The sequence below is a fragment of the Folsomia candida genome, unplaced genomic scaffold (genome assembly GCF_002217175.1).
Source record: "Folsomia candida strain VU population unplaced genomic scaffold, ASM221717v1 Fcan01_Sc009, whole genome shotgun sequence".
Lineage (NCBI taxonomy): Eukaryota > Metazoa > Arthropoda > Collembola > Entomobryomorpha > Isotomidae > Folsomia > Folsomia candida.
Window position 1 is genome coordinate 1,733,225 of NW_019091201.1, and position 27,854 is coordinate 1,761,078.

Below are 27,854 nucleotides of genomic sequence, written 5' to 3' on the forward strand. Positions count from 1 at the left end.
GTTTCGTTTCGTCAGGCTTTTGCATTTTTAGTTCAATTTTACTTTTAATTTTTTTAAGTTTTGATTTTCAAAAAGCGACAATTATCTGCTGACTATTGTTCAGGCCTGACTCTACACGATTTGCGACGATAAGAAGACCAGAAGACCCATAGCTCTTCCATTTCTTTTGACTTTTAGAGGTGCGGGTGGATGGGGGATATTTTTCTTAAGCGTATGGAATTTCAATACTCATAACTTAATAATTATACTTATTTAAAATCCTTTTATTTTAAAATATATAATATATGTTTTTGTATTTAGTTTATGGGCACCTAATATTACGCCGATTTGGGTAAAACGTCGAGTTTGGAGTGATGATATTCAATATTATTTTTATTTCCCCTAAAAAATTGTAATTTGTTTTGTTTGTAGAAATCTGTTAGAACGATTCTACTAGAATTGTAGAATAAAGACTGAAGACTTTTGACAAGCCGAATAATATGATGAGAGATATGCAAATTACTTCAAATGGCGGTGGCGTCGTGGGTGTGGAAGAAATCCCTGTTAGAGTTGTTATTACAACTGGAGAAGATATGGATGACGGACTCGTACTTTCTGAATCAATAAACCTGGATGAGCTTGCGCCACCAAGTTTTCCACCAATGCCACCAATGATAGGTTGCTCGACATCCGCAAAATCATCAAGCTCGAGCTCTTCCAGTGGCAGCTCTTCAAGCTCATCTTCAGGCAGCAGTGGGAGTAGTAGTTCAAGTTCGTCAGATGAATCTGGGGACGAAACGGATACAAAGGATAAGTCGGGAGAGACGAGTGCCAATCCCACCCTCAATAAAACCAGGATTAAAGCACGGGTTGGGAATGGTTCACCACTTTCAGCATCGAAACTTGTTCCAAATCTTGCTCCCCCTGTCTTGTCAATGCCAATAATACCTGGAAAAGTTGTTGCTGCAGGGAATGTGGTTAACGACACGATAAGAGTTGTTCCAATCAAGGAAAATACTAATAAAAGTCTTACGAGTGAGGGAAAAGGAGCAAGTAAAAATTTATCAAATGTGAAAAAATTGGAAATTAAAAAGAAAGAAGAAAAGATTGATCCTACGATGAGGTTCAAGTCAGTCATAACATCAATGAATAAGAGTACTTCTTCTACTGATACACCTGCCAATACCAATGGAACTATAAATCACGGTTTAAATGGGATGGGTAATCAGGATGACATCAAAATACTACCTGGTTCATCTACCTCTAAAACAAAACAAGGTCGTCAAAGTCAGACTAGAAGATCTTCAAGGCCAAATAAATCGTTGAAAATATTAGATGAGAAACTTTCAGGCTTTATGCAAAATCGCATAGTAGTCGAAAAGCCTGGAGATGAAACTTTTTTTGGAAAAAAACAAAAAACGAAGCGAAAAAAGCTTGAAGATCCGCAAGATCCATTGACAGATCCCAAGTTTGAAGTTGATGGTGACGCTCCCAAAACCTTCCTTAGATTAAGTGGGAAAACTAGGGATTGGGATAACTATCTCAATACTAAAAACCCCGAGAATTTTAAATGGATTGCTCCTGTAAGCAAGTTTCAGAATGTGAGTACAGTTTAACATGAATTTGCATTAAATAACATAGTTGACTATATAATGTATAGTACATGTTTTCACTAAATTTTGTTTTCATAACAGGCCCCCATGTCTAACATTTGGAAAGATTTAGCCAAGCCAGGAATAAAGATTGAAATTCCAAACGTCTTCATCTCTTGTAACCGGCCAGTCTACTGGATTGCCACAATCAAGTTTTTTGCCGGATACAAAGCACTCGTCCAATACGAAACTTTTGGGTATGAGCCTGCAATGTTCGCGTGGATGTCGTTCTGCAGTGTCGTTCCAAAACCTATTGGATATTGCGATGAAAACAAAATTGTGCTGTTCCCTCCACACAGTAAAATTCTGATGAAATTATGTTCATTAATTCATTCACTAATTAATTATAACCTAACATTTCTTCACTTGAATCATTTTTAGAAGTTTTTGAAGCAATTCCAAATTTTATGCATATACTTATGTCCGTCATTCATCAGTACCGTTTGGTCACTCTGAAAAACGATCACATAGAGATTGTGACCGAAGCCATAAAAGCACAACAAAAGTAATCCATCATCACCAGCATGTATAATTCATTAAATTTAACAATTTAAGGATTATGCATTAATAATTTAAACTTGACAGATACAAACTTCACGATATGGTTGAAGTCATGGACTGCAATTGCACTGGAAGTCGGCGCTTAGCTAAGGTGACCGGACTTATCGGGGATCGAGTTCACATAACGTACGTCAAAAATGCTGGCTACGATGAAGGCAAAGGTAGACTGGTTAATCTTATTATTACATCCATAATTTCCCAATATCATCGGGTCTCAAGTAGTATCTATTTTTAATCTATCTTTTTAAGACCCTGGATACTGGTTCAATGTGAAAAGCGATCAAATCAATCCATTGGGTTGGTGCCAAGCAGTAGGAGCGGAGCTGACAGGAGTTCCCAGAAACTTGGTATTTTCGAACTTGGACACATCAAAACTGCCTTCGTATCCTGACGATATATATTTCAGTAGAGGAATGGTCTTTGAAGTGATCCACCCTTTTAACCTGGATCGAATTGCCGCAGGAAAAATCGAACAAGTTTATAAATTTGGCTATTTTTTGGCAACAATTACTTGCAACAAACCACTCACAGAAAGCATGCAGTTTGTGTTCCACATCTCATCACCCTGGCTTCTTCCTTGTGGATTTTGTGCAGAGAATGGAATTGAACTTGCCGTTCCTAGCGGAGAATCAAAGGCCACATTCAATTGGAAAAATTATTGTTCAAAGAAGAAGGCGGTTCGATTGGATCTAAGCTCACTATTGCCAACGGTACATTTAAAACTACTTGCCATTAGTTTCAGTATCCTCGCAATAATTCTGACTATACAGAATGTAATTTTACATTCTGTAAGAACTCTTAAAACCCTTTAAAAATACTATGTTCCGCACATTTTTCCAGATAAAAATTTGAAAATTTGTAGGATAGTAGACCAGAAAGATTGCAAGTGGCACCGTTCATGTTTTTGAAAAAGGTTTAAGATCATGATTTTTAATCTCAATTTCCAACTCCCAGAGATTTCCTTCCTTGGTGGCTTTATCCTGGAAATTTTCAAATTTTTATCTCGAAAAACGTACGAAAGCATTTGCTAAAAGTAATTAGTTGAAATTTGATGGAAGGAAGTATTTTTTAAATATTATGATACTAAAGCTTTCGAAAAAATGTCATACCTTTCATCAGCAGAATAAATCTAGAGAAACTAGAAAGGCAAACAACAACAATATTTTGCAAGCAAAGAATGTTAAGAATTTTTTATATATTCTGTATATAGCGTTCCAATAATCCGTTTTCCACTGGGGAGAAATTTGAGGCTATTGATCTTAGACAGCCCTCATACTGTGGACCTGTGACGGTAATAAAGGTTGCCCAACATTTGATGCTGCTCCATTTCGACGGGTGGCCAAGAGACTCAGAGTATGCTCGTCAATGGATTGATTTCAAGTCTCCGGAAATTTATCCTGCAGGGTGGTCTGAACTGACGGGTCACGAATTTCAAAGTCATCCTGAGCTCCCCAAATTAGAGGATAATCCAGTTTGTCTGATTCCATGAATGAATAGAGATTTTTTTTGTACTTATAAATTGATAGTGATCGTCATCATGATTTTGGTGACTGTGATTGTGAAACATTTTGAGCTTTTGACAAATTCAGTAAATTAAAATAGTTATCAAAGCGTAATTTAATAATTTCAACCACAATTATTTTTCTATTAACAAATAAATGGATGATGTATCACAGGTTAAAGTCAGGTTAAAATGGTTGCAGGAAATATACTTATTAATAAAAACTTTGATAATTCATTTGAGTGCCGAGATTCTGTATTTTATGGCATTAACGTGGAGGATGCTGACATCTGTAAAGTTTAATATTATGGGATCCGGGCTGCATAACTCTATTTCCACAATGGCATTCAAGAGAACCAATTGTTCTGTAAGTTCCTTCATGCCCTGCAACAAATTTCGTAGAGAGTTGAAAAATATAATGTGAACTTAATAATTTATTTCTACATGCTTAAATTATTTATGACGATTATTTACCTGTGCAATTTTTTCCCTTGCCGTCTGAGTCTTCATGCTCTTCAGTCTTTTCATCTCTGCCGGATCGAAACCGATAATTGTATTTAATAATTCAGGAGATAGTGTACAGTTAAGAAACCCTGTCCCGTCATTTAGCGAAACACTTAACGTCCAAACACCATTTTCCACTCGTATATTTGAAATAAGTGTGGCCACACAGGCTTTGATGTTAACACTTTTTATCCCTGTATTAATCCAATGCTCCAAGTTTTCCTTTATCTGCTTTATGTAAATGTATGGCCGACCAGGTACCATGATTGGGTATCTGACGGGGGTGGAGATGATGGTGGGATGAACGATTCCAGTGGACTTTGATTTTGAAGTTGTGATGGGTGTGGATGCAGCAATCGGTGGAACAAATCGAGGTGCCCTCCGTGTAGTATTTTCTCTTCTTCCTACAGCGTTCTCTTCATCTGTATCCATCTCAGCGACAACCGAGTCGTCTTCAATAACGCTCATGTCACCATCCTCATCTCCGTCGGTTACAAGAATGATAGAAGATTCTTCAATTTTGGGTTGACTCAATGGCTGGACAGTTTCAGTAACAACTTTTCGTACGGCGACTGTTGGTTTAACTGGAGGTGTAGCAGGTTTTATGATAACTGGCATCGGCTTCATATATCCATCTATTTTCAATTGTTTGCCTTTAGGTTTCTTGGATGAATTAGTTACGTTCTTTGCTGTTTGAAATCCACCAAGCATTTTCACCAACGAAGTTGATTTTGATGCGCTAGAATCGGGAACATTCGCCCGTGTCGCAGTAGATCCATTAATCGAAGCTTTGATAGCGACTGGGGGAGGCTTTACTGTTGAGTTTAATGAGGTTGAGGGAAAACTGCTGCTGTTCGTTACCGTTTTATTACTACTGCGGTTTTGCCTAGTATTTGAATTATTTGATTGTGTAGCAATCATATTTCGAAAGTCTTGAGTATTAATTATTTCGGTGTTAGCATCAGCAATGTCAATAAGTTGTGTTTCTAGTGACGAGTTGGCCAATGTTCGTGGATTTGGAGGGTGATCAGATCCTAACAAGAGGTTTTCATCAATCTCCATAAAAAATTGATCATCGTCGTCGTCCATTGTATCGGGAAATGCAACATCTTCTACACTCTGTGCTGGAATGTTAGCACGTTGAGTTGTGGTAGGAGCTGGGTCAATATTATCCCTTGGTATATTTCTACGAAAAACATTATGTATTAATTAGACATGGTCATGGTAAATACCAAACAGTACAGTTTTAGTATGAAACAAGATTAATTTACAATCGACTGGAAAGAACAGCTTCCACGGAATGGCTGTCAAATATCCCCTCAACTTCACCTCCGATGACTTTTACATTGACTGGTCGTAACTGTAGCACACCTCGTCGGCATTCTATCGGTCCCATAAATAGTATCTGAAAAAATAATAAATAATATGAATAGTTAATAGTTATTGAATTTGTAACTAAATTTTGTTGTATACACTTTCATAAAGCCATATAGTATTCAACTTCGGAACTTTAAATCACTCGCTTGGCTTAATTATCATTACCTTAACACCTGGCCTTAAATTGAGGGAAAGACAAGATATGGGAGTTAACTCCAATCCATACACCAGTTGGATTCCATCCGATAGAGTAAGATATAAACATCTTTTAGGTTTCGGAGCCCATTGGTTGTCGGTATTAGTGGCTGCACCGGTGACATTAATATTTTCATTCTCAAGTTGTCGAATTTTCTTCCACTGATTGTACGCCGACTCCCCAATGTCTTGAATAGAATTCATCTGACGCAAGAAGATAATTAATGACTCACGTCGCACAACTATGTGAACCTGATATAAACAACTCACCTGAAGTCCGTATTTTCCACCCAGATTGCAACATTTTTGACCAGATAAATTCGCAGGAAGACAAGAACTGCCCAGCTCCTCCAAGTTTGCATCAATCCATTGTTCGTAAACGTGCTTTTGGTATATTTCATCTGGTACCTGACAAAAACAGTCTAATCATGCAATTATTGTTATACAATATCTAAAGCATTTTAATTTACAAACTCACATTGCCGAATGTTGACTCAATCCAATCCATACATGCTTTAAGCCATTCGTCGGTGTGGGTATAAGCGTTGTCCAGCATGTATTTCTTTACTCGTTGGAATGCCATTTAGAGATACTTGTACTGTACACCAAAGTAACACATTGCTTACTATTCAAAACATGAAATTATAAACCACACATTACAAACCACATACTTACCCTTACTCGCTCTCTTCCTTCACCCTCTTAGCAGCTGAATTCTTAATTACGGCCTGTTCAATTTCATATTAAAAATAAACTAAAATTTAAAAACCATATAGAATTTTAAACACAGGTCTATATTTTTAGAAAAAAAATTCTTGCTTCCAAATACTCGACACTTGAACAAAATCAAAACATGATTTAATTTAAATGAATATTTTCGCTCCTCACGGGAAAAATGAGACCAAATGCATCGCACTACTTTTATTTTGCTAAGATTTCTAAATAAACCAATTTAAACCGCATCCGTATTAAAAAATAAACCCCACTTTTAGAAAACTTCAAAACTTCATCAGATTTCATAATTCCCTAAAATATTTACAACACTATAATTCAAGGTCGCCATAAGACGGAACTACCTCCAGCCAACTTTTGATTTTTCTCAGCATATTCACCATCCCTCCCTGCTACCTTTTCTATCATGGGAGAATCTGAATCCAAAAATTACAAGCTTCGCTCATAACGTTTTCTTCAAAAAAATTACACAATGTTCCGACTCATACTTTTAATTGTACTAATTTCTTAGTAATAATATGAACTACGTGAAACATTTAATGTTCCAAAGATTTTGAGACCAATAATCTCAGGAAAATTTTTGTGAACGAGCCTTTGCTCCAAAAACGAGGCAATCTGCATCATGGCCGAGAGGCGGAGAAGCAGCAAGGCAGACACACGTGTGGAGGGGTATACTCGCTGCTTCTTCTTTCACTCCACGCACGCCGTCGTTTCTATTCACTCGTCGTCAGTAAGAAAGATTCGTGAATTTTTAGAAATTTTCTTCAAATTTTGAAGATAAGTGGTTACTGGTAAACTAACGGTTTTGTTTTAAAGTAGCGGCGCAACAATACTATTCAACTGACTGACCTGACTGATTAGTTTGTGGAAGGCTGGAGAAGACTTAATTTGATAGACGAACAGACAGACTTTTCTAATTTTTTAAAGAAAAAAAAGATAAAGTGTTTTAAAGATGGCAAACCCTCCTGTTGAGAATAAGTACATGGCAGCGCTGGTCTACGATTACTTGAAGTCTGCAGCAGGAAATTTAGCAGAAACTTTCAAAACGAAAGTAAACCCGGTAAGTAATTCATTATGAGTGATATGATATTGGGATTTAGAACATTTAAAATCAATTCATTTAGGGTGGTAACTTGTTTCTTTACTGTACCAATACTATAATGTGTATAAATTTTCCTTATTTGCAGCCAGTGCTAGCCGCAGGTTCCCCAACGCTGCAAGAAGTTGTTAAGCATTTCCAAGAGTAAGTTGAACTTGATATTAATATTTTCAAATAATTCGAATCTTAAATATAGTACTAATTTCAATTAATCTTTATTATCTAGAAATGCTCCAGTGAAACGACGCCTTTCACTCCCTCAGTCTAATACTCCAGCAGCGAAAAAGGCCAAGAAGGACTCCTCCAGCAGCAGTGACGATTCTTCAGAAGACGACGAACCCAAGTCCAAGATCCAACCTAAATCTTCCCCTGTAAAACAGGCTGCCCCTGTTGTTCAGAAGAAGAAAGAAGAGTCTAGTTCAGAGGACGACTCTTCTGATGAAGATGAAGTTGACAAGGCCGTAGCGAAAAAACCCACTGCCCCTGTATCTCCAGTTAAGGCTCCGGTTAAAGCAGTACCACAAAAGAAAGCGGAATCTTCATCATCTGACGATGACAGCTCTGAGGATGAGAAACCAGCCGCGAAGAAGCCCGTCTCCCCCGTCAGGGCACCTGTGGTTGCTGCAAAAAAGAAGGAATCATCATCTGAAGATGATAGTTCGGAGGACGAGAAACCAGCCGTGAAGAAGCCCGTTTCTCCCGTCAAGGCACCCGTGGTTGCTGCAAAAAAGAAGGAATCATCATCATCGGAAGAAGAAAGTTCGGAGGATGAGAAGCCCGCAGTTAAGAAGCCTATCGTCCCAGTTAAAGTCGCTCCAAAGAAACAAGAATCTTCATCATCAGGGGATGATAGTTCTGAAGATGAGAAACCTGCAGCAAAGAAGCCGATCACGCCAGTTGCAGCCGCCAAAGCTTCGCCAACAAAGGTCGTTCCAAAAAAGAAGGAATCGTCATCTTCGGAGGACAGCTCGGAAGACGAAACCCCAGCTCCTAAAAAGCCAGTGGTTGCGACACCAGCTAAAGTTGTTGCCAAGAAAAAGGAATCTTCATCGGAGGAGGATAGCTCTGAAGATGAGACGCCAGCCCCCAAGAAAGCAGTTACACCCGCTTCGAAACTTCCTGTTGCTGTTGCTAATAAGAAGAAAGAATCATCGTCAGAAGATGATGATGATGACTCCGACGATGAGACACCCGTCGTCAAGAAGCCAGTCGCAGTTAACGGTGTTAGCAAAGTTAATGGAAATGGGGTTGCCGGTGATGATGACGAAAATGAAGACGACGAGGAGGAAGATGGAGGCTTTGCTATTAAAAAAGCCAACAACTCTTTTGGAAGTCAAAATGGCGGAGAAGAGGGTGAAGAACAACAGGAAAATGGGTTCGGTGGTGGCAATAAATGGCAAGCGAGAAACTCGGTAAGGATTAAAATTTGTTTATTACATTATTACTATCAATCAATGATAATCAATTTACAAATACTTTCCACTATTTCCTTTAATAATTGATAATTTGAGTTGTATTTTTTTACACTTTGAGTTCTTTTCTATCTCTAAATGTTTCAAAGTATCTTTGTTCTGTAAGCAAAAGCAAATGCTGAACCGGAGTCAGGAGCGGAAAACACCATTTCGACGAGTAAAAGCTGAAGAGATACCCGTGTGTGACAAATTTGCAGATAATTCATTTGAGGCGAAAGTGAGTTGGGTTGAAGCAAGAGTGCTTAATACATGAGTTTCTAGATCTTGGCTCGACTGATTAACTGTAGTTTTTTTTATTCATTTTGACAATGTTGTCGTAAATATTCAAAACATTAGCTTTGTCCACACACCATCCTGCAATTTTAAATATGATTCAATCACCTCGGTACTGAACGATTTTAGTCCTTGAAATGGTATATCTATCTAAGCTCGGTGGTTCAGATTTGTCAAATATTATCAAGCAAATTAACTTTTCTCTTTGTCTCCATTCGTTAATCAATTTCAAATGAAATTGCAGGATGGTGGGGGTGGTCGAGGAGGATCATTTAGAGGTGGCGATCGTGGACGAGGTCGTGGATTTGGTGGGGACCGAGGCGGTGGCGGATTCAGAGGTCGTGGTGGATTCGGATTCGGCGATAGAGGTGGAGGTCGCGGTGGATTTGGTGGTGGAGATCGAGGAGGTTTCCGAGGCGGTCGTGGTGGGTTCGGAGATAGAGGAGGTCGAGGTGGATTTGGCGACAGAGGTGGTGGTCGCGGTGGGTTTGACCGTGGAGGTCGAGGTGGTGGAGGATTTAGAGGAGGTCGTGGTGGATTTGGTGGCGGAGGAAGGGGTTCACCAGCAATTGCCCAAAGAAGAAGCGGTGGATTCGATAGTTCTGCTCCTACTCAAAATAAAAAAGTTACTTTTGACTAGATATTTACTTCAAAACAAATCATCAGAATTTATAATTTATATTACACTACGTATCTTTATAGGTTATTTTAGTTATTAGATTAGATTTACTTTTATTTTTCGTGTCGTACGAAGTGTCTGTCCTTTCGTCACTAAAATCAGTCTAGCCAAGACTACAAATTCATTTATTATGACTAATTTAAATTTTCATTATTTTTAGTCTTATGTTGATTCTTAACACAAGTGTAAACACATTTAATTGTTTAGAGGGGTGCTCGAGGATCGTGGGGCGAGCGAGCTAATACAGACTTGAAACACACCCGTGGCAAGTCTTTTCGTCATGAGAAGACCAAAAAGAAACGCGGTAGTTATCGCGGCGGAGCAATCACAATGGAAGTTAATTCTATTCGATATGATGACGGTGATTATTAGAGTAGACTTTTTAACCGACCTCCGAAAACTGTTTTACTACACGTTTTTTCTTGAGCCATTGTTGTCATTATTTGCTAGATGTTAGTAATATTAGTGTTTTTCGAAGTTACGGCTTATTTGTGCAAGCAATTTTTTCTTTACCGTTTGATGATTTTCATAAAGAGAAGAATGACGACCACAATAAGTACCTAATATATGTCTTATCTTATTAATTACTATTGCATATATCTTTTCGTTTATCCTGTGTCGTACGCTATTTAAAAAATCTACAAAGTCGATAGATTTAGCTTCGTCGAGAGTTATAACTGTTATATAGTACTACTACTACTATTATTATTTAGGTCATGCGTAATGTTAACCTTTTTGAACCATATATATCTATATGCATACGCAGTGTTTTATAATAAAAACTTGAGGATAAAAATGGTAATGTTCTGATTTCTTTTAAAAAAATAAGGTCGGTCGGTTTTATTCTTTCATCTATATAGTTTTGTCATTCTCATCAATAAATAAAATAGGCATTTGTAACATCATCAAATTCACTCAATTAATAAAATATAAAATTGGCTAACGTTTTCCCCGATTTCGATTTAATAAACATAAAATAAGAATTGAACTAATACACGCGATTGCCACAACGGACGCTATACCGAGAAGGGAGCGTTCCACCCAAAAACGCCCTGTCCCAGCAGTGACGAGACTCAATCTTACGGGGGCACGAGGTCGTGAGGGACAACCCTGTAGAAGGAGCAGAAATTTGCATAAGGATTTGCACGAAATTAATAGATATTACACAATTAAGATTAGCTCATACCCTGTGAACCTCGTCAATTGTGTATTTTAAGAAAAGATCCTGAAGGTCACCATTTTCCAAAATCTTCATAGCCTTATCCTGGCTCACCATATTTTCATTTTCTAAAAGCTGGAAACACACCCTGCATAAAAGTCAATTTTAAGAGTCCGTCAAAATAAGTGTACAAATATTTAGGTCTGTACAAAATTAATTGCTAATCACCTCGTTTTTCCATCGGGCGCATTGCTTTGATCGAAAGTTAAGACGTGAAATTGACCCATTTTGACACTTCCTCCACCACTCTTATTATGTGGCGAATTTAAGAATGCGTCCGTTTCCTCTACCCATTTGCGAAGTTTAGAATATTCAATCATTGACGCATGAAGGAGGTGCTATTTACAAATAATAATCAATAATTTTAAAATAATTGCGTAATATTAAATTAGACAAACATGCCTCATTCGGTGCGATGAAGACCTTCAAGTTTTTTTTCATGCCTCCATCCTCATCCACCATTTGGACTCTGAGATGACCATTGGAATACTTTTCTAAATTGTCCCACACAAAAATATCTCCCGTGTCCTCGTCAATGTGGATAAGCTCTGACACGTTCGTTGGAGAAGATCCGACTTGCCTTGGGTGATACATTTGTGTCGAGGTGTGAATTCTCTTGGGCATGCCAGCGTTTCCAATCAGATTTCCTATCGGCGAACCGGACGCTGCCCCAACAATCATTTCATAGTATTTTGTCTTGGAATTGAGCCTGTATTTATTCCCTTCGCCGCCGCCCCCACCACCCCCACCGGCCCCCACCGAATCTCGGGTGACTTTTACATTAACTTTGGAAATGCAGTCAGGAACAGAAATCTTTTTTCCAGTGGGGTGACATTTTACAACCAGCGTTAAATCGTCATGCTCCATTTGAGCGAGGTCCACATTCAGGACAAGATTTGCTGTCTGATGTCCACTTGAAACGACTTGGAAGAGATCACTTCCTCCCCCAGAAATGTCAAAGGTGATCAAATTATTTGGGGCGAGGTCCTCATCGATTCCAGAAAAGCGATGAACTATGGATCCGATTGGAGTATTCTCGTTCAAAACCAGTTTGACATTTCTCTCCGCAACTGGCAAATAAGGGAGAGAGTCGTCCACGTCAACCACGTAAATTTCAAACCATGCTGAATCGCTTTGTGGCGGTGTTCCAGAATCCTCGACGGAAATCAAGAGTGAAAAGCAGTCCATCTTCTCCCGATCTATGGCGTCCTTTAGCGTGAGAGATCCGGATTGTTCGTCCAAGCGGAAGAGTTCGACATCCACGATGTTACGGTGCACGTTCTCCTTCAGCGTCTTGCTGTGACATGGATACAATTGTTTGAGAAGATGGTAACTTAGCTGACCCTCCCCATTGTCGAAGGCATCCGTGTCGTGTCCTTTCACTTGGAAGATTTGCGTTCCACGTGGAGCTCCTTCAAGGATCGTGGCGTTAAAGGTGTCGTGAACGAATTGGGGTCGCCCATCGTTAGGAATAACGTTGGATACTTTGATCCCAATAGATAAGCTCACAAATCGTTCCTTCCCATCCTCCACGATAAGGCTAACCACATATGGAGCATTTCTTCCACGAGCTCGTAGGGTTTTGGCGACACTCAGTTTCCCAGAATTCTTGTCAATCGCAAAGAGATTCAAGTGGTGGTCATCGACGAGGCGGAATGTGATGTTGGGATTTTTGTCGACGTCTTTGCAATCCACGAGCCCAATAAATGTTCCAACCGGAGCGTTTTCAGGAACGAGGTAGTCCTCCGTGTCGCAAATCGGATCATTGTCATTTTCATCTTCAACAATAATGTGCAACGTGGCTGTGGCAGTTCGCTGAAAGGGGCCGCCGGACGGGGTGTCCATCGCAAGAACTGTGATTTTGTGAGTTTCATCCTTCTCCCGATCGATAATTGCACCAGGTGCGACTAGAAGATTATGTATCAAGATTTATTGTATGGAGTTTTTCTTTAATTAATAACCCATATTTTGTAATTAATGCATACCTTGCACAATGCCGGCAAGAGGGTCGATGGTGAAGAGGTCGCTTTGTGGGCCGGTCAGGGCGTACCTGATTGCACCGTAGTTCGAAGGGTCGTCCAAGTCAGAGGCTTCCAAGGTGATGATGGGCGTTGGGAAGACGGCATTCTCGGTCACTTTTCCTTTGTACTCGGGTTTTGAAAATGAGGGAGAGTGATCATTGATATCTGAGATCTGTATGCCTGCATATATATCCATAGTATAAGTCAAAGCTAATGAATTTGTAGAAGGCTGCAAAATAATTTTACCAAGATTTGCAATGGATTCTCCACCCCTCTCATCCTTTGCCTTGACTTGTAAAATGTACATGTCTTGTAATTCATAATCTAACTCGGAAATGACCACAAGTTGACTTCCATTCAATCCAAAGTTATTCGAATCCAACTCAATAAGTTCAAAATCGGTGACAGCTTTTCCTGCTATGTAGTCCCAAGCGTTTAAATCTAAAGGAAAAATGTAACACGAATTAGCTTCACTAATTTTACTTATTTACAGACTTATATTTATCTATATTTCGACAAAACTTACCGACAACCGCAGTTTCTACGTCTAAATCTTCCGGGATAGTCAAATTGATCCACGGACTTCCAATGCTCCAAGGATGCCCAAAAATCGGCTTGTTCCTTTCCGCAGCCGTGATGTAAAGCTGCGGAATCAAATGGACGGCAAGTTTTAAATGGTGCAATGTTTTTCATCACGCAATATTTGCATCGTATTTAACAAGATCATGCACATTTTTTGTATCTACGAGGAAATTACCCGTACTTCCCACCTCCTCACCAACAACGCCAACATCATGCATTGAAGACAGCAATGGATATCAATTTAATTTATAATTCTTACCGTTATGAAAAGTAACGGTAAGAGGTAGTTTTTTATATTCTTAAGAAACCGTTTTTATTTATAATGGAAATAGTTCATGAATTTCTTCCACGTTCAGGGGAAACGTAAAAATAACTAAACAACGAAATTAATAACAACTTTTCCATCACCACCTATCTCTAATTGACTAACATCACTCATGATTAGATTTGACTCAAACAAGAAAGAGTATGTAGACATGAGATCAACAACATTAATAACACCCTCAAAATGATTCATCTGCTTTGGAATTCCCTTCACTAAGGCCCCCATGTAGGTCTGAGCGACCATCTCTCCAATCTTCAAAGCTGAGTGAGCAAGGGTTTCATATTTGTTGGCAGCCTCCTCCATTTTAAAAAATTCCGTTTCTTGTTCTGGGCTGAATTTGTTACGTTTAGTCTGGGAAGTTACATTTAGCAACAAGTTAGGGATAGGGCTTTGGAAAATGACCATGTCTTCATCCTCTATGAATGAATCCATCCCCGTTCCAGCCTTCCAAAGACCATGGTATGGAGATTTTGCTCCAGAAATTCGTATTTTTATACAATTTTGAACCCCTATGTACAATTGACCTTTATCATTTCTTCCGAGGTAGACATAAGGCAGACAACGATTGATTTCTCCGGAAACACCTGGTGGAATGGAGCTGACAGACTCTTGAAATTGATCTCCCTTTTCGAAGAGCACCCCGTTTTGATTTAGAAAAGACTTTACCCACGTCAAATCTGCACCCCGGAAGAGAATCCTAGAATTCAGCAGAGTTGCACCTCCTTTTATCATTACCATCAATGACACAGCCAACTGCAAATATCGAAGTATAGATTTTAATTAATGGTTAAAGTAATTATTTATATGTAACACACTTACATACACAGAAGCACGGACTTTGTTGTTGTCATTCTGAAAAGGCCAGCTTCGTATAATTCGAAAGAAAGTCTCCTCTCTACTGTTTCGCTTTGTTACAACATATTCATAGAGCTGGATACTTTGATTCCGTAATTCCGACCCCCCCTCAATTTCTTTTCCTTTCCTCAATTTTTTAACCCCACATTCATGTAGTTTTGTTCGTATCTCACTCTCAGTGTAGGGGTGAGTGGTGGGGTCAGGGATTAACAAGGCCAGCACAGGGGGAGTAGCTCGCATATCTTGGAGTAAAATAACTTCTCTGGGGGCATGAGTATCACAGAACTTCCCAACCTACAAAGTAATACACATGTGTATTATCTCATGATAATTATTATTGCAATCATAATTAATAACGATCAGGTTTTCATTTACCCCACACATTGCAATACAAGCACAAACGCTACATTTTTGCTGACGATGCGACCACTTGTTGAATTTCCATTCATCACCAACTTTCTGCATTTTCACAACTTGTAGCAACCCATTAACCAATTGCATCGCAATCTTGTCCTTATCATAAAATACTTCGAGGGGCGTGTACTTTTCCGTGTCAGTCTTGGATTTCTTGACGTGACTAGCCCACTTATCACTCAATTTCTTCCTCTCATCTGATTCCCAGAAAGACTCCATGGTCCCCTTATATCCACTATTGTCAATCATCCCCTGTAGCACAGCTTTAAGGACTGAATCCACTTTCACTGTGGACGAGGTTGACGGAGGTTCGTCTTCAATTTGTATCACTACAAAAAAATACATTATTACTATTACGTCATAAACAACAATTTTTATAAGCAGTACACTCACCGTTCAATTCAACATGCTCTCCTTGAGAATTGCAAGTCATTAAGTTAAATGGGGCTTTTGACACGGGCATATCCACCAAAATCCTGACCCGTTTGACAGGGACTGGATTCTCCTATAAAATTAAACATTTCATTACTCGCTAACAACAACTAAAGTAGAGTATGAACCTTACCTGATCACCATCCTCCTTTGACTTATCCATTTTATAATTTTTTTAATTTATAATATAATATTTTTCCACAGGGACAGAGATAGATGAGATAGATAGATATATCTATCTCATTTTCCCTGATGCCATTATGGTTATGGGGCACTAGTAACAACAGCAACCACCCAGATTTCTACTCAATACATGGCATCATCACAGAGATCAACTTGAAGCAATAACCACCTCCGTTTAACATTAAAATATCTTAATCAATCGATTATTGTTTGGTCGATTAAAAATTTTAATAATATGTACAATACCGTCACAGCGGCTGAATCATTCTGAAAAGTTATTCCGTTCCTGTCCACGACGTTAGCGATAAATTCCAAGACGGCAGTTTGCTTGTGAGAAAATGTGTCTTGGAGAATCACTTCTCCGTTTTCGGGGTTAATGCTGCAATTGAAATTATATAATGTTAATTAATTTAGTAGTTAAATAATTGCTAGATTTAACATAAAATTATACATGTTTGTGTATATATGTACCTCAAACTCTTGAAAAATCTTTCTGCATCCTCACTCGACCCCATGGATCCCGACGCATCCCAAGTTTGACAAGGACATGCCAATCCATACTCTAAATCGGCATCCTCATCAATATCTTTAGCTCTCAAGGTGATCACTGTTGAATGCTTTGGAGAAGTCTCACTGATTTCTGCACTGTACGTATTTTTCAAAAATTTCGGACTTTCATCATTCACTGGAAGAACTGCGATTTCAACGAAAGCTTTCGCACTTTCGGACGGTTTGCCCTCATCTTCTGCACGAACTTGGACACGATATACACGCTGTTTTAAATCATAATCCAAGTCCCCGTTGAGTCGTATGGTTCCAGTTCCTTCCTCAATCACAAAAAGGTCTGCCATGGGTTGATAGTCGATGCTGTACTTGATTGACGCATCCTGACCATCGGGATCATGAGCTGTGTAAATTAATTGTTAATTTCTTTGATCTTTGATTGATTATGGTAATAAAATTCTTAATATTTTAAGTGTACCTTTCACCGTCAAAACTTGAGATCCCTTCTGAAGTGTTTCCGGTACTTGGATTTGCTCAACTTGGTAAGGAAAAGTGGGCGGAATGTTTTGCACGGCTTGGACAACAAGGAGGACTTGTTGGATACTGAATTTTCCAGTTGTATCAGTTGCTGTTACGGTAAGCTTATGTTCTCCACTTTCAGACCAACTACACGCCAAAAAAACATTACATGTAGCACAAGTGAAAGTAGTATTAGTTGAGGTGAGTCCGCATAAAATATTCATATTTATACCGTAAAGGTTTAGTCAACAGCAATTCTCCAGTTTCCGGATCAATCGTAATTCCAGAGCTGCTCATGGAGTGGTCATTGACGCTGTAGGTAATTTTGTCATCCGAGTCTGGATCTAACGCTTTCACCAGAAAGGGAGGATCAAACTTGTCCGCGCCATCCTGAACTGCTCTCTTCATCACGTTCCCATTCGCAGTCTGGGTCATGATTCCAGGAACATTGACAAATTCAGGTCGATTATCATTTTTTTCGAGGACATCCAAGTGAAATAATGCAAAAACTTCTTCGTCCACGGCATCCCCTGCTTTCGCCCGGATCAGGAAGAAATGACTCTTGTCCTTCTCAAAGTCCAGGCAGGCAAGTTTGCACCGAATTTCTCCAGTGTTCTCGTCAACACTAAATCTGGAATTTTGGAATTTTCAAAATTGATTACATAAAATGAAACTTGAATATTAATCAATTCATATCCAACATAATGTGCATGGAAATGATTAATCTGTTTGTTTTGGTATTCATACCTCTCTGCTGCAGCCCCAATCAGAGTGTATTTGACCCCGTCAATCTCATCATGATTTCGTGCCGATATTTTGGCAATCAGTCCACCCTCTGGTATGTCCTCAGGGACCGAAAATTTGTACACATTTTGACTAAACGCTGGCAGTATTTTAGGTCCTGAAGCAACTTCGATGGGGACGTTGAGATTGGAAACGAGATGACCCTTCTGATAAGCACCGATTTGGAGATCAATCTTCACCCCGGGCGAAAGTAGGGACACGTTTGTCACTTCCATCGTTATAATCCCTTTAGACTGAATTGTGGGATGGTCTTGTGTTGGCGTCACGAATTGAAACACTTTGTCGACCGGAACTTTGTGATTTTCTAAATTCCAGTCAAATTTTAACTCAAACTTGGAGTTGTACGAGTCTACATCACCATCTTCAACTTCGACACGGAAATCGGGGAAAGTCCAACTTTCACCGGCATTATATGGGATTTTTAGTATTCGAGTGAATGTCGAGGGTCTGAATTCTGGAATGTGATCGTCCTCGTCTTTAACCATTACGGCCATTCCCGTCCTCGTGATTAGCGTGGGTTCGAGGTCATCAGAGTCCAATGGCAGTTCTCGTGCTTCGAGAATAAGCTCGTAAACACCTGAACATGCAGAAATATGTAAATTCAATGTCAAATTCTAAACAGTATTTTCCAAGTGTGACTTACCGAGGTTTTCTCGGATAAACTCATCTTCCGCATCCAACGTGTTATTCGTGGTCTCCACCACGGCCGTGTAAGTTCCCGTGTATGGATCCCTTTGGATCTCATTCAGTCTAAAATACTCGTTATCCGCTTCATCAATTAATCTTAATTGTAATGCTCTCGGATTTCCAACGTCTGCATCCTGGACGGATATTTCACCAACTTTTGTCCCTGCTGGCGAATTCTCCTTAACTTTGAAAACATACGGACCCCCATAAAACTTGGGGGCTTGATCTTGTAAATCTTGAACGGAAATGGTGACCATTGCGGTGGCATTGTTAACTCCATCCGTGGCTAATTAAATAGTAACAAATATTAAGTGAAACTAGTCAATATTTACAAGTTGAAACCATTATCAAACAGCAAATTTACCCTTCATTGTCATCGCGTAAGAGGAATGCGTCTCATAATCGAGTGGAATTGCGAGCGAGATGATTCCGATGTATTTACCGTCCCCAACCTTTTCCGAAGCCACGCTAAACGTGCGGCAAGCGAGAGGCGTGTCTTCATAAGAGCATGTCAAATTTACTTGAGCATTTATCCCAAAATCGGCATCCGTGATGGGAATGTCAGCAAACACGGTGGAACCCACTCTGGCACGTTCCACGACTTTAAACGTGTAAGGTCGTTTGTGAAAGATTGGCTGTTTAAACAGGGAAATCACAGTTCTTAAGTCTTATGCAAATTCTGGATTAGTGGGATAATGTGCATACCGGGTTATCATTTCGATCCTGTTGACAAGAATACATATGTTTATTTTTAGTCTCATACATAAGTTTTACTAGTTTTTTCTACGTAAGTGTACACACGCACCTGAATGTAAATCTCCCTTCGCAATGACACTGTTGAAGGCTCTGATCCAAAGCCATCATCTTTTTGAAAAAAAATAATAAATAATTTGCATATAAAATGTGAACTTTCAATGTTTAATAGGTATGGAAAATAAGCGAAAGTGATTTTACTTCATTTGTATGCATTATGCCCATACTCATGTCATAATAATATTCTGACCAAACATGTATAGTTTGCATTATCGCTTGGGAAATCTGGCGTAAATTCGTGTGAAATGGAGCAAATGTGGTGATTTTGCTTTCGTTCGCAGTTTATTAGTTCTTTATATACTCTTTAATGATACGTTTACTCAGAGAATACATAATATTATGCACTTGTTCTCTGTTATTTGTTGATTAACACTATTGAAATCTATTTATAAATGTTCATGTTACCGGTTAAACTGATGATCACATCGATTTTCGGCTCTGCTTCGCGATCCAGAGCTTTGATTAGTGTCAAGTCTCCCGATTTTTTATTGACTCGCAGATATTCCCCACTTATACTGTAAGTTAATTCCCCTCCTTCAGGGTCCATCCCCTTTAATCTGGACACATTTTTAATAGGTAAGAAATCAGTGCCATTCATAACATGAAAATAACCTTCATTCTACCAAAATTTCTCATGCCAATATTTCTCACCTGTAAACCACCGATCCCACTGGCGTATCTTCCGGTACGGAAACCTTGGACAAGTCTCCTCCATTTACAAAGGATGGAGACATATTCGCCCTCGCCTGACCACTAACCCCTCGAGGTCCATGTCCCACCACGTTAATCGATAACCCAACAAACAACACTATAAACCATGATTTTATGCTAAATAAGGACATTTCCACCGCATCTCGGCTTGCAAGACTATTAATAAACCTCATTTTAAACACGACACCACCACCTCACACACTTTATCCAAAACGGGACGCGAACCCAAAACTTTATATTTAACACCACCACATTATTTTTTTCTTGCGTATGTTTTCAATTTCACTTTAAATTTTATGTTACTTTATTTGTGTCATATTTCGAAATGGTTGGATCCAAATGATCCAATAACCGTTCGTAGTTGTATATCAACACTGAACCACCGCTGGGCAGCAAACTTGTTAACTTGCTGAACCGTGCCTGACTTACTTAATCCTAAAATCTCGTTATACTCTGACTAGAAGAATAATAATGTATTGAATTTTTGCAATGTTGTTTGCATATAAAATTTAATCGTAGTCCTGGTAGGAACCATCTTCACTTTGGGAAAGGGTCGGTCCGTTGAGCTGAACTTGTACTGTACCGTAAAACTGCGGCTTGATGAACTTCTTCGTCTTACAGCCAACAACAATACTCAACAATGCTCCAAGCAAGCAACAGGTATTTGTGTGTACCACGACTACGATGGTAAAGTGGTAGTAGTATTGCATCTCAGGTGTCTTCATTCACAGGTAAGCATGGCATGAACCTCGTCAAGCATCAGGGAAGAAATCATAAGAATTTCTCATTGTTTGGTTCCCCTCTCCTTATGTTATGTGGTTCTTCTTCTAGATTCTTCGTATGCACTTAAATATGTACACTTGTTACTTGGTGGTTTTGTTTGGTGGGTGAATCGTCGGGAAGAAGAGGGTTTAGATTTTGATAATGTGTGTATGTGTGTAACGCAACATAACGGTGATGAGATGAGTTTGTTTGGGTGCGATAGCAAAAGAAGGCCCATTAATAAGAAGAAAAGGGGTGTGTTGCATCACGCCGTATTAAATGTGAAGGTAATGGTCGTCGTAATACTTAAGGCATGAAAATACTCACTTATGTATCAGTGTCAGTTTACGTATTTATGTGTCGTCTGCTTTATTGGAATGCGAACTATTTACATTACAGGACTGCGAGAGAGTCCTTTATTGAGGAAGTTGCCTAATACGCATTGTACGTAACCTACAATTTTTAATTTGAATCAGAATGACGTATTAAAAACTTACTTTTATTAATAATTTGTCAACAATGGACTCTCTTATTTTGTGGGATGAGTAAAGTTCCAGCTTAATTTACAATTACAATTTGACCCACATTTCTGAACGAAAAAAACTCGTCGTAATTGATGAAACCCGTGGCGTAAATTAATGAAAAATCGCAAATTGGACGAAATTTCTCTCTAGCTCCATTTGTTCATCTTGCCGTATGAAATATGTACTTACTTTGGTATTGATGAGGTTTGAGATAGTATAATAAAAGAAAATGCAATGTGTTCAATGAAGTTGTAAACTTTTTTGTGTATGTAGTTTTTGTTAGATTGATAAATAGACTTTGCTTTGAAGACAACCATATCTAATAATTTTGCTTACTTATTAAATACTTACTTGCGAAATGAGGAAAACCAAGACTGAGAGTTTCATGCAATGCGATGCAATTGCAATTCATTTGATTAAGGACACTCTCATTACAGGCAGACAGCAAACTCTTTTTCTCAAGGTCCTAGATTTTAGCTGAAACTGAGCATTTATTTTGTGATTGCGGTATACGAAACAAAAGCAATGACAAGAACATGGACGTGATGAGAGCAATACGCTGAATTGTGATGGAGATGAACCAAATGCTTTACCGTTTTTTTACAGGACAATGAGACTTATTTCTTATTTTGATTGAAATATCATTGTTATTTCTCAACAAGAAATGCCATGAACTGCATGGACTACTTTTATGTAGAATAATGGCAAATTTCAAGAGTCCTTGATCGTAGAAGTGCTCTTATGATTCATTCTTAAGCATATTTCTATTTTTATTTTAAACCTACATATATTCAGATACCAAACATTGCTCAGAAAAAATAAGTAAATGCACACACAAAATATACTAAATATAATACATGCTTATATAAGTTATCGCAATTATAAAGTAATATAATATAACAGTCGAGATTGAGATTTGTACTAATAACTTGATCAGAATCAGTACTTTTCTCCATTCAGTGACCCACAACTGTTAAAGGTTTTCTCCATCTTTGAGAATTTCCATGCATATTTGTCCTCAATCTCCAAGCCGGTCCTCCCCCTTGACTCAACCCCATGTCATTGTTCCCATGAAGGAATGCACGTCGACCTCTGGTTCGTTCTCCGACAAAGTTTTTTTGTGGTGACATCGTCGGTCTACGCATTTTCATTATCATCCTCTGGATTTTTCTGGATTCAACGATCCCTCGACCATCTCGTCTGCTAAGATCGAAGTATGGTTGACGCAAATCGTTGCTGAATGTCATTCCCCGATCCAAAACTTTCCTAAGTTTTGGCAACACTGCTTTCTCTCCGATGTATTTTTGACATCCAAGAACTTTGTAGAACTTGAGCGTTCGTGGCGTTAGGAGTGAGCAGAGAACTTGGTTGATATCTTTCTGACCACGTTCCAAGTTTTCTTTGGTCCAAATTCCATTAAAGGTGAGCCATGGGACGAAATACAGGACGGGATCTAGTTCGTTGGTCAAATCTCCGTTTCGCTTGAGAAGGCGTGACCCCTGACCCTGGTCATCTCGAATGCAAGACTCAATCTCTGTTTTCAATGTGGTAGAGTTTGACATTTCTGAAAAACAGGTGTCTAGCGCTGCCTCGCTGAAGGATGTGAGGTTGTTGGATTTTAAAGTGATTCTGTGCGGTGTGAGGCTTGGGTTGAGAAGGTATTTCATGGTGCAGATGAGAAAATTGACCATTTGGAAATTGGTCACGGTGTCATCTTTAACGGTTTTGGGTTGTTTTTCTGCAGCGTCCAATGCACAAGAATGTAGTTTGTTCCCTTCACATTCGAGGGGACCGTGTTGACAGAGAAAGGTGTAAGGTTTGGTGGATTCGGCGTTTTCCAGAGTCTGTAAAAATGAGATTTATGTATTAATCAGTTGACAGTTGGGGCAATAAGATGCGAATCAATGAGATTAGAGTGATAATATGACTTACGACAGCTTTGCCATACGGGATGAGACGAATGTCAAGGAGAGAATCAATGTCAACTTCAGAACTCGGGTTAAAATCTGGTTGATGATCTTGACCTGCACTACCACCACTCGTAGGCACTGGTTGTGGTTGTGTTGTCGCTAATAGTGGCAAGAGCTGATTTTGCAGGAAATGGAGACTATCTGGACACAAGGTTTCATAGTAGACGGACATTTGAATGGGGTTTTTTCCCTGTGAAATGAAAATTAAGGTAAAAAATTTTGCCTTAATCATCTTAATCATCTTAATCTTAATCATTGAAAAGGTTGAAATTGTATTTTCATAACGCCAGGATTGTGTCCCTACCTGTAAGACACGAAGATTATTGGGATTCTCATAAATCACTCGATTTTCTCCATTTGTATTGTGCAACAATGTTGAAAATACGAACAATGAAACTGTTATTAACTCGGGGACCGTTGTGGAAGTCATTTTGTTGCTATTTATGGTTTAACAGGTATCAAAATGTGTGAAACACCACTAAGTATCTAACGGAATAAATATCTCACTACCTGCTTATGCATAAACTAGAGGCACATTAAGCTATGAACTTCTCCCGTTAAAGACTGACAGTCCACTAGACATTGATATTCCTTTAACCTCGCCTCATTTCATTTGCATGCCGTGTAAGCGAAGATAGCATGAAAACACATCCACTTCTCTAAAAATCCAACGAATATGGTCAAAAGGAGTTGTTGATAAGTACAAATTCTAAGATGATTCTTGGATGAAGTCATTCTTATTTCGTGTTAATCCACCCCTACATTTCATGCATATTCGTATACCCACCCATCCAAACCTAAAAAGCATTCATATGTAAAACCAATCAACAGGCTCTCTCCTTGTGTTTAATACGATTTCGAGAAATTCTTTATTCGTGATCCATTCCATTTGGGTGATACACACTGGCCACGGAAACCGTGGGGACATCTGGGGACATTAACATTGTAGGATAGGGGCGGATTTAGGATATAACATGGGGAGATGATGGGACATCGAACTACGGTGGGGAACATTGTCCCTCTGTCCCCCCACTTCCGCGGCCACTGGTCACCATACGTATAAGCATCCATATAAAACAAAGTCATGCTTCTGCTGGAGTTATGTGGAAATAGTCATGTTAATTTCGACACCATATCCCTTTGAACTGTGATTTATGTACAAAAAAGTGAATAAATTGATAATATGGGTTCAACATTGGTCAGGAGTGGTTGTGAATGGGTCAAAGGTTCCAGTCAAGACATGATGACACGCAGGAATGGCAGGATAAAGTTATGATTTTTGTCCTAGACATGATGTCACCTACGAAGCCCAATCAATGCTTGAACTGTTGTAGAAGGTCTGTTCTAAACATGAAATAATTCTCGACCTGATTGGTAAGGCATAATTTAAGCCTTCCACGAAGATGAGATGTCCATTTTTATTTAGATTATTCATTCATTCACCACCAAAAATTTTCCATCGGCATCTTTATCTTACACATTTTCTGCACGCATTTTTAATTGTTTCAAAATACGAATTCTTCGTTGATTGCTATTGTAAAATTAATACATTTAGTTAAATGGTTCAGGGACTAACGTGTGACTAAACATGTTTGTGACATTGGTTGTGGTGTGACGAATGTGACAATTTTCGCGTACCCAAAAATTCATCAGCGTCAATCATTTTGCTGGAAATGTTTTGATAAATGCCGTTAAAAATTACGCATAACATGGCACAAAACTTCTTTGTTGGTCAAGTGTCAAAGGCTAAAAGAATACAAATAGGCGCACTCTGGTCTGGTCACAAGTCCAAAATTCCAGAATGTGGTGAATAATATAAATACATATGCATGAATCTTAATCAATTAAATGCATGTATTGTATATGTACTTATGAACATAAATATTGGCATTTTTAATGAAATAGTTACAATAAGAGGTTTATTACAGTCAAAAGAAAGGAAGAATGCACTAATTGTTTAATCTAAGTAATTTTCCTGGTGACATTTTTCTTCTTAGGTATCTCTATTCACCACCATGTCATTGCCAACCTAAAACCATACCCAATCTCAAGTTAGCACTTATTCACATTTCCCTGTCATGCCATAATTAATGTACTTGTCCAGACAGCCAAGTTGTTGCCACTATAATAACACATTGCAGTATACCATTTCTGTACAAGGACAAGCATTTATGCACACCACCACCAACCCAACTCAAAAAGTGGAAATGATGATAAGACATTAGCAAACAAAACCACCAAACAAAACAGGTATTACTGGAATTGAATTAAATATATATTATGCAGCTCCAGGAGTTCGTTACATAACACAAAGCGGAGCATATAGTCATTTCATTTCCAACTGTACATTAACCTTCACCTGTTCTCTAACCCTAAATATTATGGCTTCCAAACAATTCTTTAAAACGTTAAGACTTATCCCACAAAAATATTCTAATGATACTCGTGGTTTACATAGTTGTTCATATCGCTACGTTGTAAACAGTAATTATCAGCAGTGCACATTTTTGACAGCACGTCAATCCAAGTCGAAAATAGTATCTGCTCTTCATCCAAGTAAAGCCTATTATGGAACTCAACCAAGCAGTAGTAAAATCACGAGAGGTCCATACTCTCGCCTTGAAGCGGTTGACATTGCCGTGTTTACCGGGATATTGGGCAAGGCTCGTGTAATCAATGGGGCTGAGGATGATCTGGATGGATTTAATGTGGATTGGCTAAAATCTGTGAGGGGTGAGATTTACATTTTTTAATGCTCATAATGCTCACTGATTGACATGAAAATAACATCCGATTTCATAGGGAACGCTCAAATCGTTCTAAAGCCAAATACAACAGAAGAAGTAAGTCAAATCATGCAACATTGCCATTCCCGAAATCTCGCAGTTGTTCCACAAGGAGGTAACACCGGGTTGAACGGGGGATGCATCGCTATTTTCGATGAAGTTGTGATATCTACTTCTCTAATGAATCAAGTTATCAATTTGGACGAATTGACCGGTATGACTTACGCAATTCATCAATATTATGTATGAAAAAATTATGTCCAAGCCATTATTATTATCCAAGCTTCCAATTTTGCACAGGAGTTTTAACCTGTCAGTCAGGCTGTGTCCTATACACTCTCGACGAACATGTGAAAGAACGCGGATTCGTCATGCCCTTGGATCTGGGTGCAAAAGAAAGTTGTCAAATCGGAGGAAATCTGAGTACAAATGCAGGAGGGCTTAGAGTTCTGAGATATGGCAGTCTTCACGCCACTGTGCTAGGCATTGAAGCAGTAAGCTATTTACCTACTGCAAATAAAGATAACCTCGAAATGTAGAACATCATAATTATCTTAATTAATTAATTAAAGGTGTTAGCCGACGGTACAATTTTAGACTGCATGAGCACCATGAAGAAGGACAACACTGGATACGACTTGAAACATTTGTTCATCGGGTCGGAAGGAACATTGGGAATTTTGACCAAAGTAGCAATTCAATGTCCTATCAAGCCTAATTCAATAAATCTGGCCTTTCTCGGTACTATACACCGCTAACTAATGAAATATTGAGTACATTGACTCTTATTGAAAACCCACTCAACCAGGTCTCGACAGCTACTCCAAAGTTCTCGAAACCTATCAAAAGGCACGCAACGACCTCGGAGAGATTCTATCCGCTTGTGAATACATTGATAATGAGACGATGAAATGTGCCGAGGAAAATATGAACCTCAAAGCCCCCATCAGCTCTTATCCTTACTACATGATGATCGAGACTGCCGGATCAAATGCGGTTCATGATGAAGACAAATTAAACTCTTTTCTCGAGGACTCCATGAAATTAAATCTCGTTACGGATGGAACCGTTGCCTCTGAGCCGAGTCACATGAAGGCAAACAAATCATAAGTAGTAATCTTGTGTAAAAAGCGTGCACATTTATAAATGAATTTTCCCTTCTGTAAACATAGGCGATCTGGAGCACTCGGGAAAAACTGGCGGATGCCATGCTCAAGGATGGCTACTTTCTCATCTTTGATTTCTCCGTACCGTTAGAAATATTTGAAAAGTTTGTACAAGATACGAGAGCTTATCTGGGGGCGAGTGTCAAGCGAGTGACAGGCTTTGGACATCTGGGTAACTTTTTCGACTAATTATTTAGGTACAGAATTGCTCTCTTGCAATACTTCTTTTATTTCGTTCTAGGCGACGGAAATATCCACTTGAACATCACAATGGAAAAATTCAACCCTGACGTACTCGCCAAAGTTGAACCATTTGTGTACCAATGGGTCGCCAACCATAAAGGCAGCATAAGTGCGGAACATGGCATTGGCTCGAAAAAGCGGCATTTGATACATCACTCCAAGTCGGGAGAATCAATAAAAATTATGAAACAGATTAAAAAGTTACTTGATCCCAAGAATATTATGAATCCGTACAAAGTTTTACCGGAATAAGAACTTGCACTTGACGAAATGAAATAAATTATGTAATCCAACCACCCTTAATTGAACT

At 38.9% G+C, this 27,854-nt stretch overlaps 7 protein-coding genes across 10 annotated transcripts; 3 read left to right on the forward strand and 4 right to left on the reverse strand.

Annotated features, from left to right (window-relative positions):
• The first annotated feature begins 13 nt into the window (after nucleotides 1–13).
• LOC110853838 (MBT domain-containing protein 1) lies at nucleotides 14–3,930 on the forward strand. 2 transcript variants are annotated; one of them, XM_022102180.2, is made up of 8 exons: nucleotides 14–211; nucleotides 301–331; nucleotides 412–1,580; nucleotides 1,674–1,929; nucleotides 2,013–2,136; nucleotides 2,217–2,353; nucleotides 2,442–2,902; nucleotides 3,403–3,930. In XM_022102180.2, exons 3-8 carry the CDS (start codon nucleotides 480–482, stop codon nucleotides 3,679–3,681), a joined length of 2,358 nt encoding a protein of 785 aa, XP_021957872.1. In that variant the 5' UTR covers nucleotides 14–211; nucleotides 301–331; nucleotides 412–479; the 3' UTR covers nucleotides 3,682–3,930. The 2 variants fall into 2 exon arrangements, with proteins under 2 accessions (XP_021957872.1, XP_021957873.1); XM_022102181.2 differs by lacking the exon at nucleotides 3,403–3,930 and having other exon boundaries at nucleotides 2,442–2,539; nucleotides 2,599–2,706.
• LOC110853839 (recQ-mediated genome instability protein 1) lies at nucleotides 3,786–6,828 on the reverse strand. 2 transcript variants are annotated; one of them, XM_022102182.2, is made up of 7 exons: nucleotides 6,445–6,828; nucleotides 6,248–6,367; nucleotides 6,040–6,177; nucleotides 5,740–5,973; nucleotides 5,469–5,602; nucleotides 4,168–5,383; nucleotides 3,786–4,077 (listed from the first exon to the last, which is right to left on the reverse strand). In XM_022102182.2, the coding sequence occupies exons 2-7, from the start codon at nucleotides 6,350–6,352 to the stop codon at nucleotides 3,928–3,930; spliced, it is 1,977 nt and encodes a 658-aa protein (XP_021957874.1). In that variant the 5' UTR covers nucleotides 6,353–6,367; nucleotides 6,445–6,828; the 3' UTR covers nucleotides 3,786–3,927. The 2 variants fall into 2 exon arrangements, with proteins under 2 accessions (XP_021957874.1, XP_035710700.1); XM_035854807.1 differs by lacking the exon at nucleotides 6,445–6,828 and having other exon boundaries at nucleotides 6,040–6,191; nucleotides 6,248–6,373.
• A 340-nt stretch (nucleotides 6,829–7,168) lies between these two features.
• LOC110854408 (nucleolar protein dao-5) lies at nucleotides 7,169–10,820 on the forward strand. Of its 2 annotated transcripts, XM_022102847.2 has the most exons (5): nucleotides 7,171–7,561; nucleotides 7,689–7,744; nucleotides 7,827–9,012; nucleotides 9,179–9,289; nucleotides 10,232–10,820. In XM_022102847.2, the coding sequence occupies exons 1-5, from the start codon at nucleotides 7,454–7,456 to the stop codon at nucleotides 10,394–10,396; spliced, it is 1,626 nt and encodes a 541-aa protein (XP_021958539.1). In that variant the 5' UTR covers nucleotides 7,171–7,453; the 3' UTR covers nucleotides 10,397–10,820. The 2 variants fall into 2 exon arrangements, with proteins under 2 accessions (XP_021958538.1, XP_021958539.1); XM_022102846.2 differs by lacking the exon at nucleotides 9,179–9,289 and having other exon boundaries at nucleotides 7,169–7,561; nucleotides 9,590–10,362.
• Nucleotides 10,730–20,734, reverse strand: LOC110854407 (cadherin-23). Its single transcript, XM_022102845.2, has 18 exons — nucleotides 20,034–20,734; nucleotides 19,788–19,939; nucleotides 19,375–19,433; nucleotides 19,275–19,292; nucleotides 18,934–19,204; nucleotides 18,526–18,855; nucleotides 17,826–18,459; nucleotides 17,311–17,709; nucleotides 17,038–17,225; nucleotides 16,527–16,962; nucleotides 16,302–16,434; nucleotides 13,791–13,908; nucleotides 13,511–13,705; nucleotides 13,229–13,444; nucleotides 11,646–13,150; nucleotides 11,412–11,581; nucleotides 11,211–11,331; nucleotides 10,730–11,134 (listed from the first exon to the last, which is right to left on the reverse strand). Exons 1-18 carry the CDS (start codon nucleotides 20,264–20,266, stop codon nucleotides 10,964–10,966), a joined length of 5,349 nt encoding a protein of 1,782 aa, XP_021958537.1. The 5' UTR covers nucleotides 20,267–20,734; the 3' UTR covers nucleotides 10,730–10,963.
• Nucleotides 14,134–16,246, reverse strand: LOC118436522. The gene is made up of 5 exons (XM_035854808.1): nucleotides 16,006–16,246; nucleotides 15,834–15,945; nucleotides 15,402–15,769; nucleotides 14,991–15,320; nucleotides 14,134–14,924 (listed from the first exon to the last, which is right to left on the reverse strand). Exons 1-5 carry the CDS (start codon nucleotides 16,033–16,035, stop codon nucleotides 14,220–14,222), a joined length of 1,545 nt encoding a protein of 514 aa, XP_035710701.1. The 5' UTR covers nucleotides 16,036–16,246; the 3' UTR covers nucleotides 14,134–14,219.
• A 1,384-nt stretch (nucleotides 20,735–22,118) lies between the features above and the next one.
• On the reverse strand, nucleotides 22,119–23,926 carry LOC110853808. Its single transcript, XM_022102142.2, has 3 exons — nucleotides 23,654–23,926; nucleotides 23,312–23,539; nucleotides 22,119–23,223 (listed from the first exon to the last, which is right to left on the reverse strand). Exons 1-3 carry the CDS (start codon nucleotides 23,777–23,779, stop codon nucleotides 22,336–22,338), a joined length of 1,242 nt encoding a protein of 413 aa, XP_021957834.1. The 5' UTR covers nucleotides 23,780–23,926; the 3' UTR covers nucleotides 22,119–22,335.
• Nucleotides 23,927–25,594: 1,668 nt separating this feature from the next.
• LOC110854101 (D-2-hydroxyglutarate dehydrogenase, mitochondrial) lies at nucleotides 25,595–27,847 on the forward strand. Its single transcript, XM_035855049.1, has 7 exons — nucleotides 25,595–26,082; nucleotides 26,152–26,349; nucleotides 26,436–26,629; nucleotides 26,708–26,876; nucleotides 26,944–27,230; nucleotides 27,308–27,473; nucleotides 27,543–27,847. The coding sequence occupies exons 1-7, from the start codon at nucleotides 25,731–25,733 to the stop codon at nucleotides 27,794–27,796; spliced, it is 1,620 nt and encodes a 539-aa protein (XP_035710942.1). The 5' UTR covers nucleotides 25,595–25,730; the 3' UTR covers nucleotides 27,797–27,847.
• The last annotated feature ends 7 nt before the right edge of the window (nucleotides 27,848–27,854 follow it).

What these genes read in the sequence shown, in the direction of transcription:
- LOC110853838 (XM_022102180.2), top strand. Translation starts at nt 480, where the DNA reads ATGATGAGAGATATGCAAATTACTTCAAATGGCGGTGGCGTCGTGGGT. An exon ending in GCCATAAAAGCACAACAAAA is followed by an intron (nt 2,137 to 2,216) that starts GTAATCCATCAT and finishes TAAACTTGACAG; the next exon opens with ATACAAACTTCACGATATGG. An exon ending in TGGCTACGATGAAGGCAAAG is followed by an intron (nt 2,354 to 2,441) that starts GTAGACTGGTTA and finishes TATCTTTTTAAG; the next exon opens with ACCCTGGATACTGGTTCAAT.
- LOC110853839 (XM_022102182.2), bottom strand. Translation starts at nt 6,352, where the DNA reads ATGGCATTCCAACGAGTAAAGAAATACATGCTGGACAACGCTTATACC. An exon ending in TTGAGTCAACATTCGGCAAT is followed by an intron (nt 6,178 to 6,247) that starts GTGAGTTTGTAA and finishes TGTTTTTGTCAG; the next exon opens with GTACCAGATGAAATATACCA. An exon ending in GTGGAAAATACGGACTTCAG is followed by an intron (nt 5,974 to 6,039) that starts GTGAGTTGTTTA and finishes TTCTTGCGTCAG; the next exon opens with ATGAATTCTATTCAAGACAT.
- LOC110854408 (XM_022102846.2), top strand. Translation starts at nt 7,454, where the DNA reads ATGGCAAACCCTCCTGTTGAGAATAAGTACATGGCAGCGCTGGTCTAC. An exon ending in TCAAAACGAAAGTAAACCCG is followed by an intron (nt 7,562 to 7,688) that starts GTAAGTAATTCA and finishes CCTTATTTGCAG; the next exon opens with CCAGTGCTAGCCGCAGGTTC. An exon ending in GTTGTTAAGCATTTCCAAGA is followed by an intron (nt 7,745 to 7,826) that starts GTAAGTTGAACT and finishes TTTATTATCTAG; the next exon opens with AAATGCTCCAGTGAAACGAC.
- LOC118436522 (XM_035854808.1), bottom strand. Translation starts at nt 16,035, where the DNA reads ATGGATAAGTCAAAGGAGGATGGTGATCAG. An exon ending in CAAAGGAGGATGGTGATCAG is followed by an intron (nt 15,946 to 16,005) that starts GTAAGGTTCATA and finishes TTAATTTTATAG; the next exon opens with GAGAATCCAGTCCCTGTCAA. An exon ending in AGAGCATGTTGAATTGAACG is followed by an intron (nt 15,770 to 15,833) that starts GTGAGTGTACTG and finishes ATTTTTTTGTAG; the next exon opens with TGATACAAATTGAAGACGAA.
- LOC110854407 (XM_022102845.2), bottom strand. Translation starts at nt 20,266, where the DNA reads ATGAGGTTTATTAATAGTCTTGCAAGCCGAGATGCGGTGGAAATGTCC. An exon ending in ATGATTCAGCCGCTGTGACG is followed by an intron (nt 13,909 to 16,301) that starts GTATTGTACATA and finishes TTGATTCCGCAG; the next exon opens with CTTTACATCACGGCTGCGGA. An exon ending in TCTTGCCGGCATTGTGCAAG is followed by an intron (nt 13,151 to 13,228) that starts GTATGCATTAAT and finishes ATAATCTTCTAG; the next exon opens with TCGCACCTGGTGCAATTATC.
- LOC110853808 (XM_022102142.2), bottom strand. Translation starts at nt 23,779, where the DNA reads ATGACTTCCACAACGGTCCCCGAGTTAATAACAGTTTCATTGTTCGTA. An exon ending in ATAATCTTCGTGTCTTACAG is followed by an intron (nt 23,540 to 23,653) that starts GTAGGGACACAA and finishes TTCATTTCACAG; the next exon opens with GGAAAAAACCCCATTCAAAT. An exon ending in TCCCGTATGGCAAAGCTGTC is followed by an intron (nt 23,224 to 23,311) that starts GTAAGTCATATT and finishes TCATTTTTACAG; the next exon opens with ACTCTGGAAAACGCCGAATC.
- LOC110854101 (XM_035855049.1), top strand. Translation starts at nt 25,731, where the DNA reads ATGGCTTCCAAACAATTCTTTAAAACGTTAAGACTTATCCCACAAAAA. An exon ending in CTGTGCTAGGCATTGAAGCA is followed by an intron (nt 26,630 to 26,707) that starts GTAAGCTATTTA and finishes AATTAATTAAAG; the next exon opens with GTGTTAGCCGACGGTACAAT. An exon ending in AATAAATCTGGCCTTTCTCG is followed by an intron (nt 26,877 to 26,943) that starts GTACTATACACC and finishes CCACTCAACCAG; the next exon opens with GTCTCGACAGCTACTCCAAA.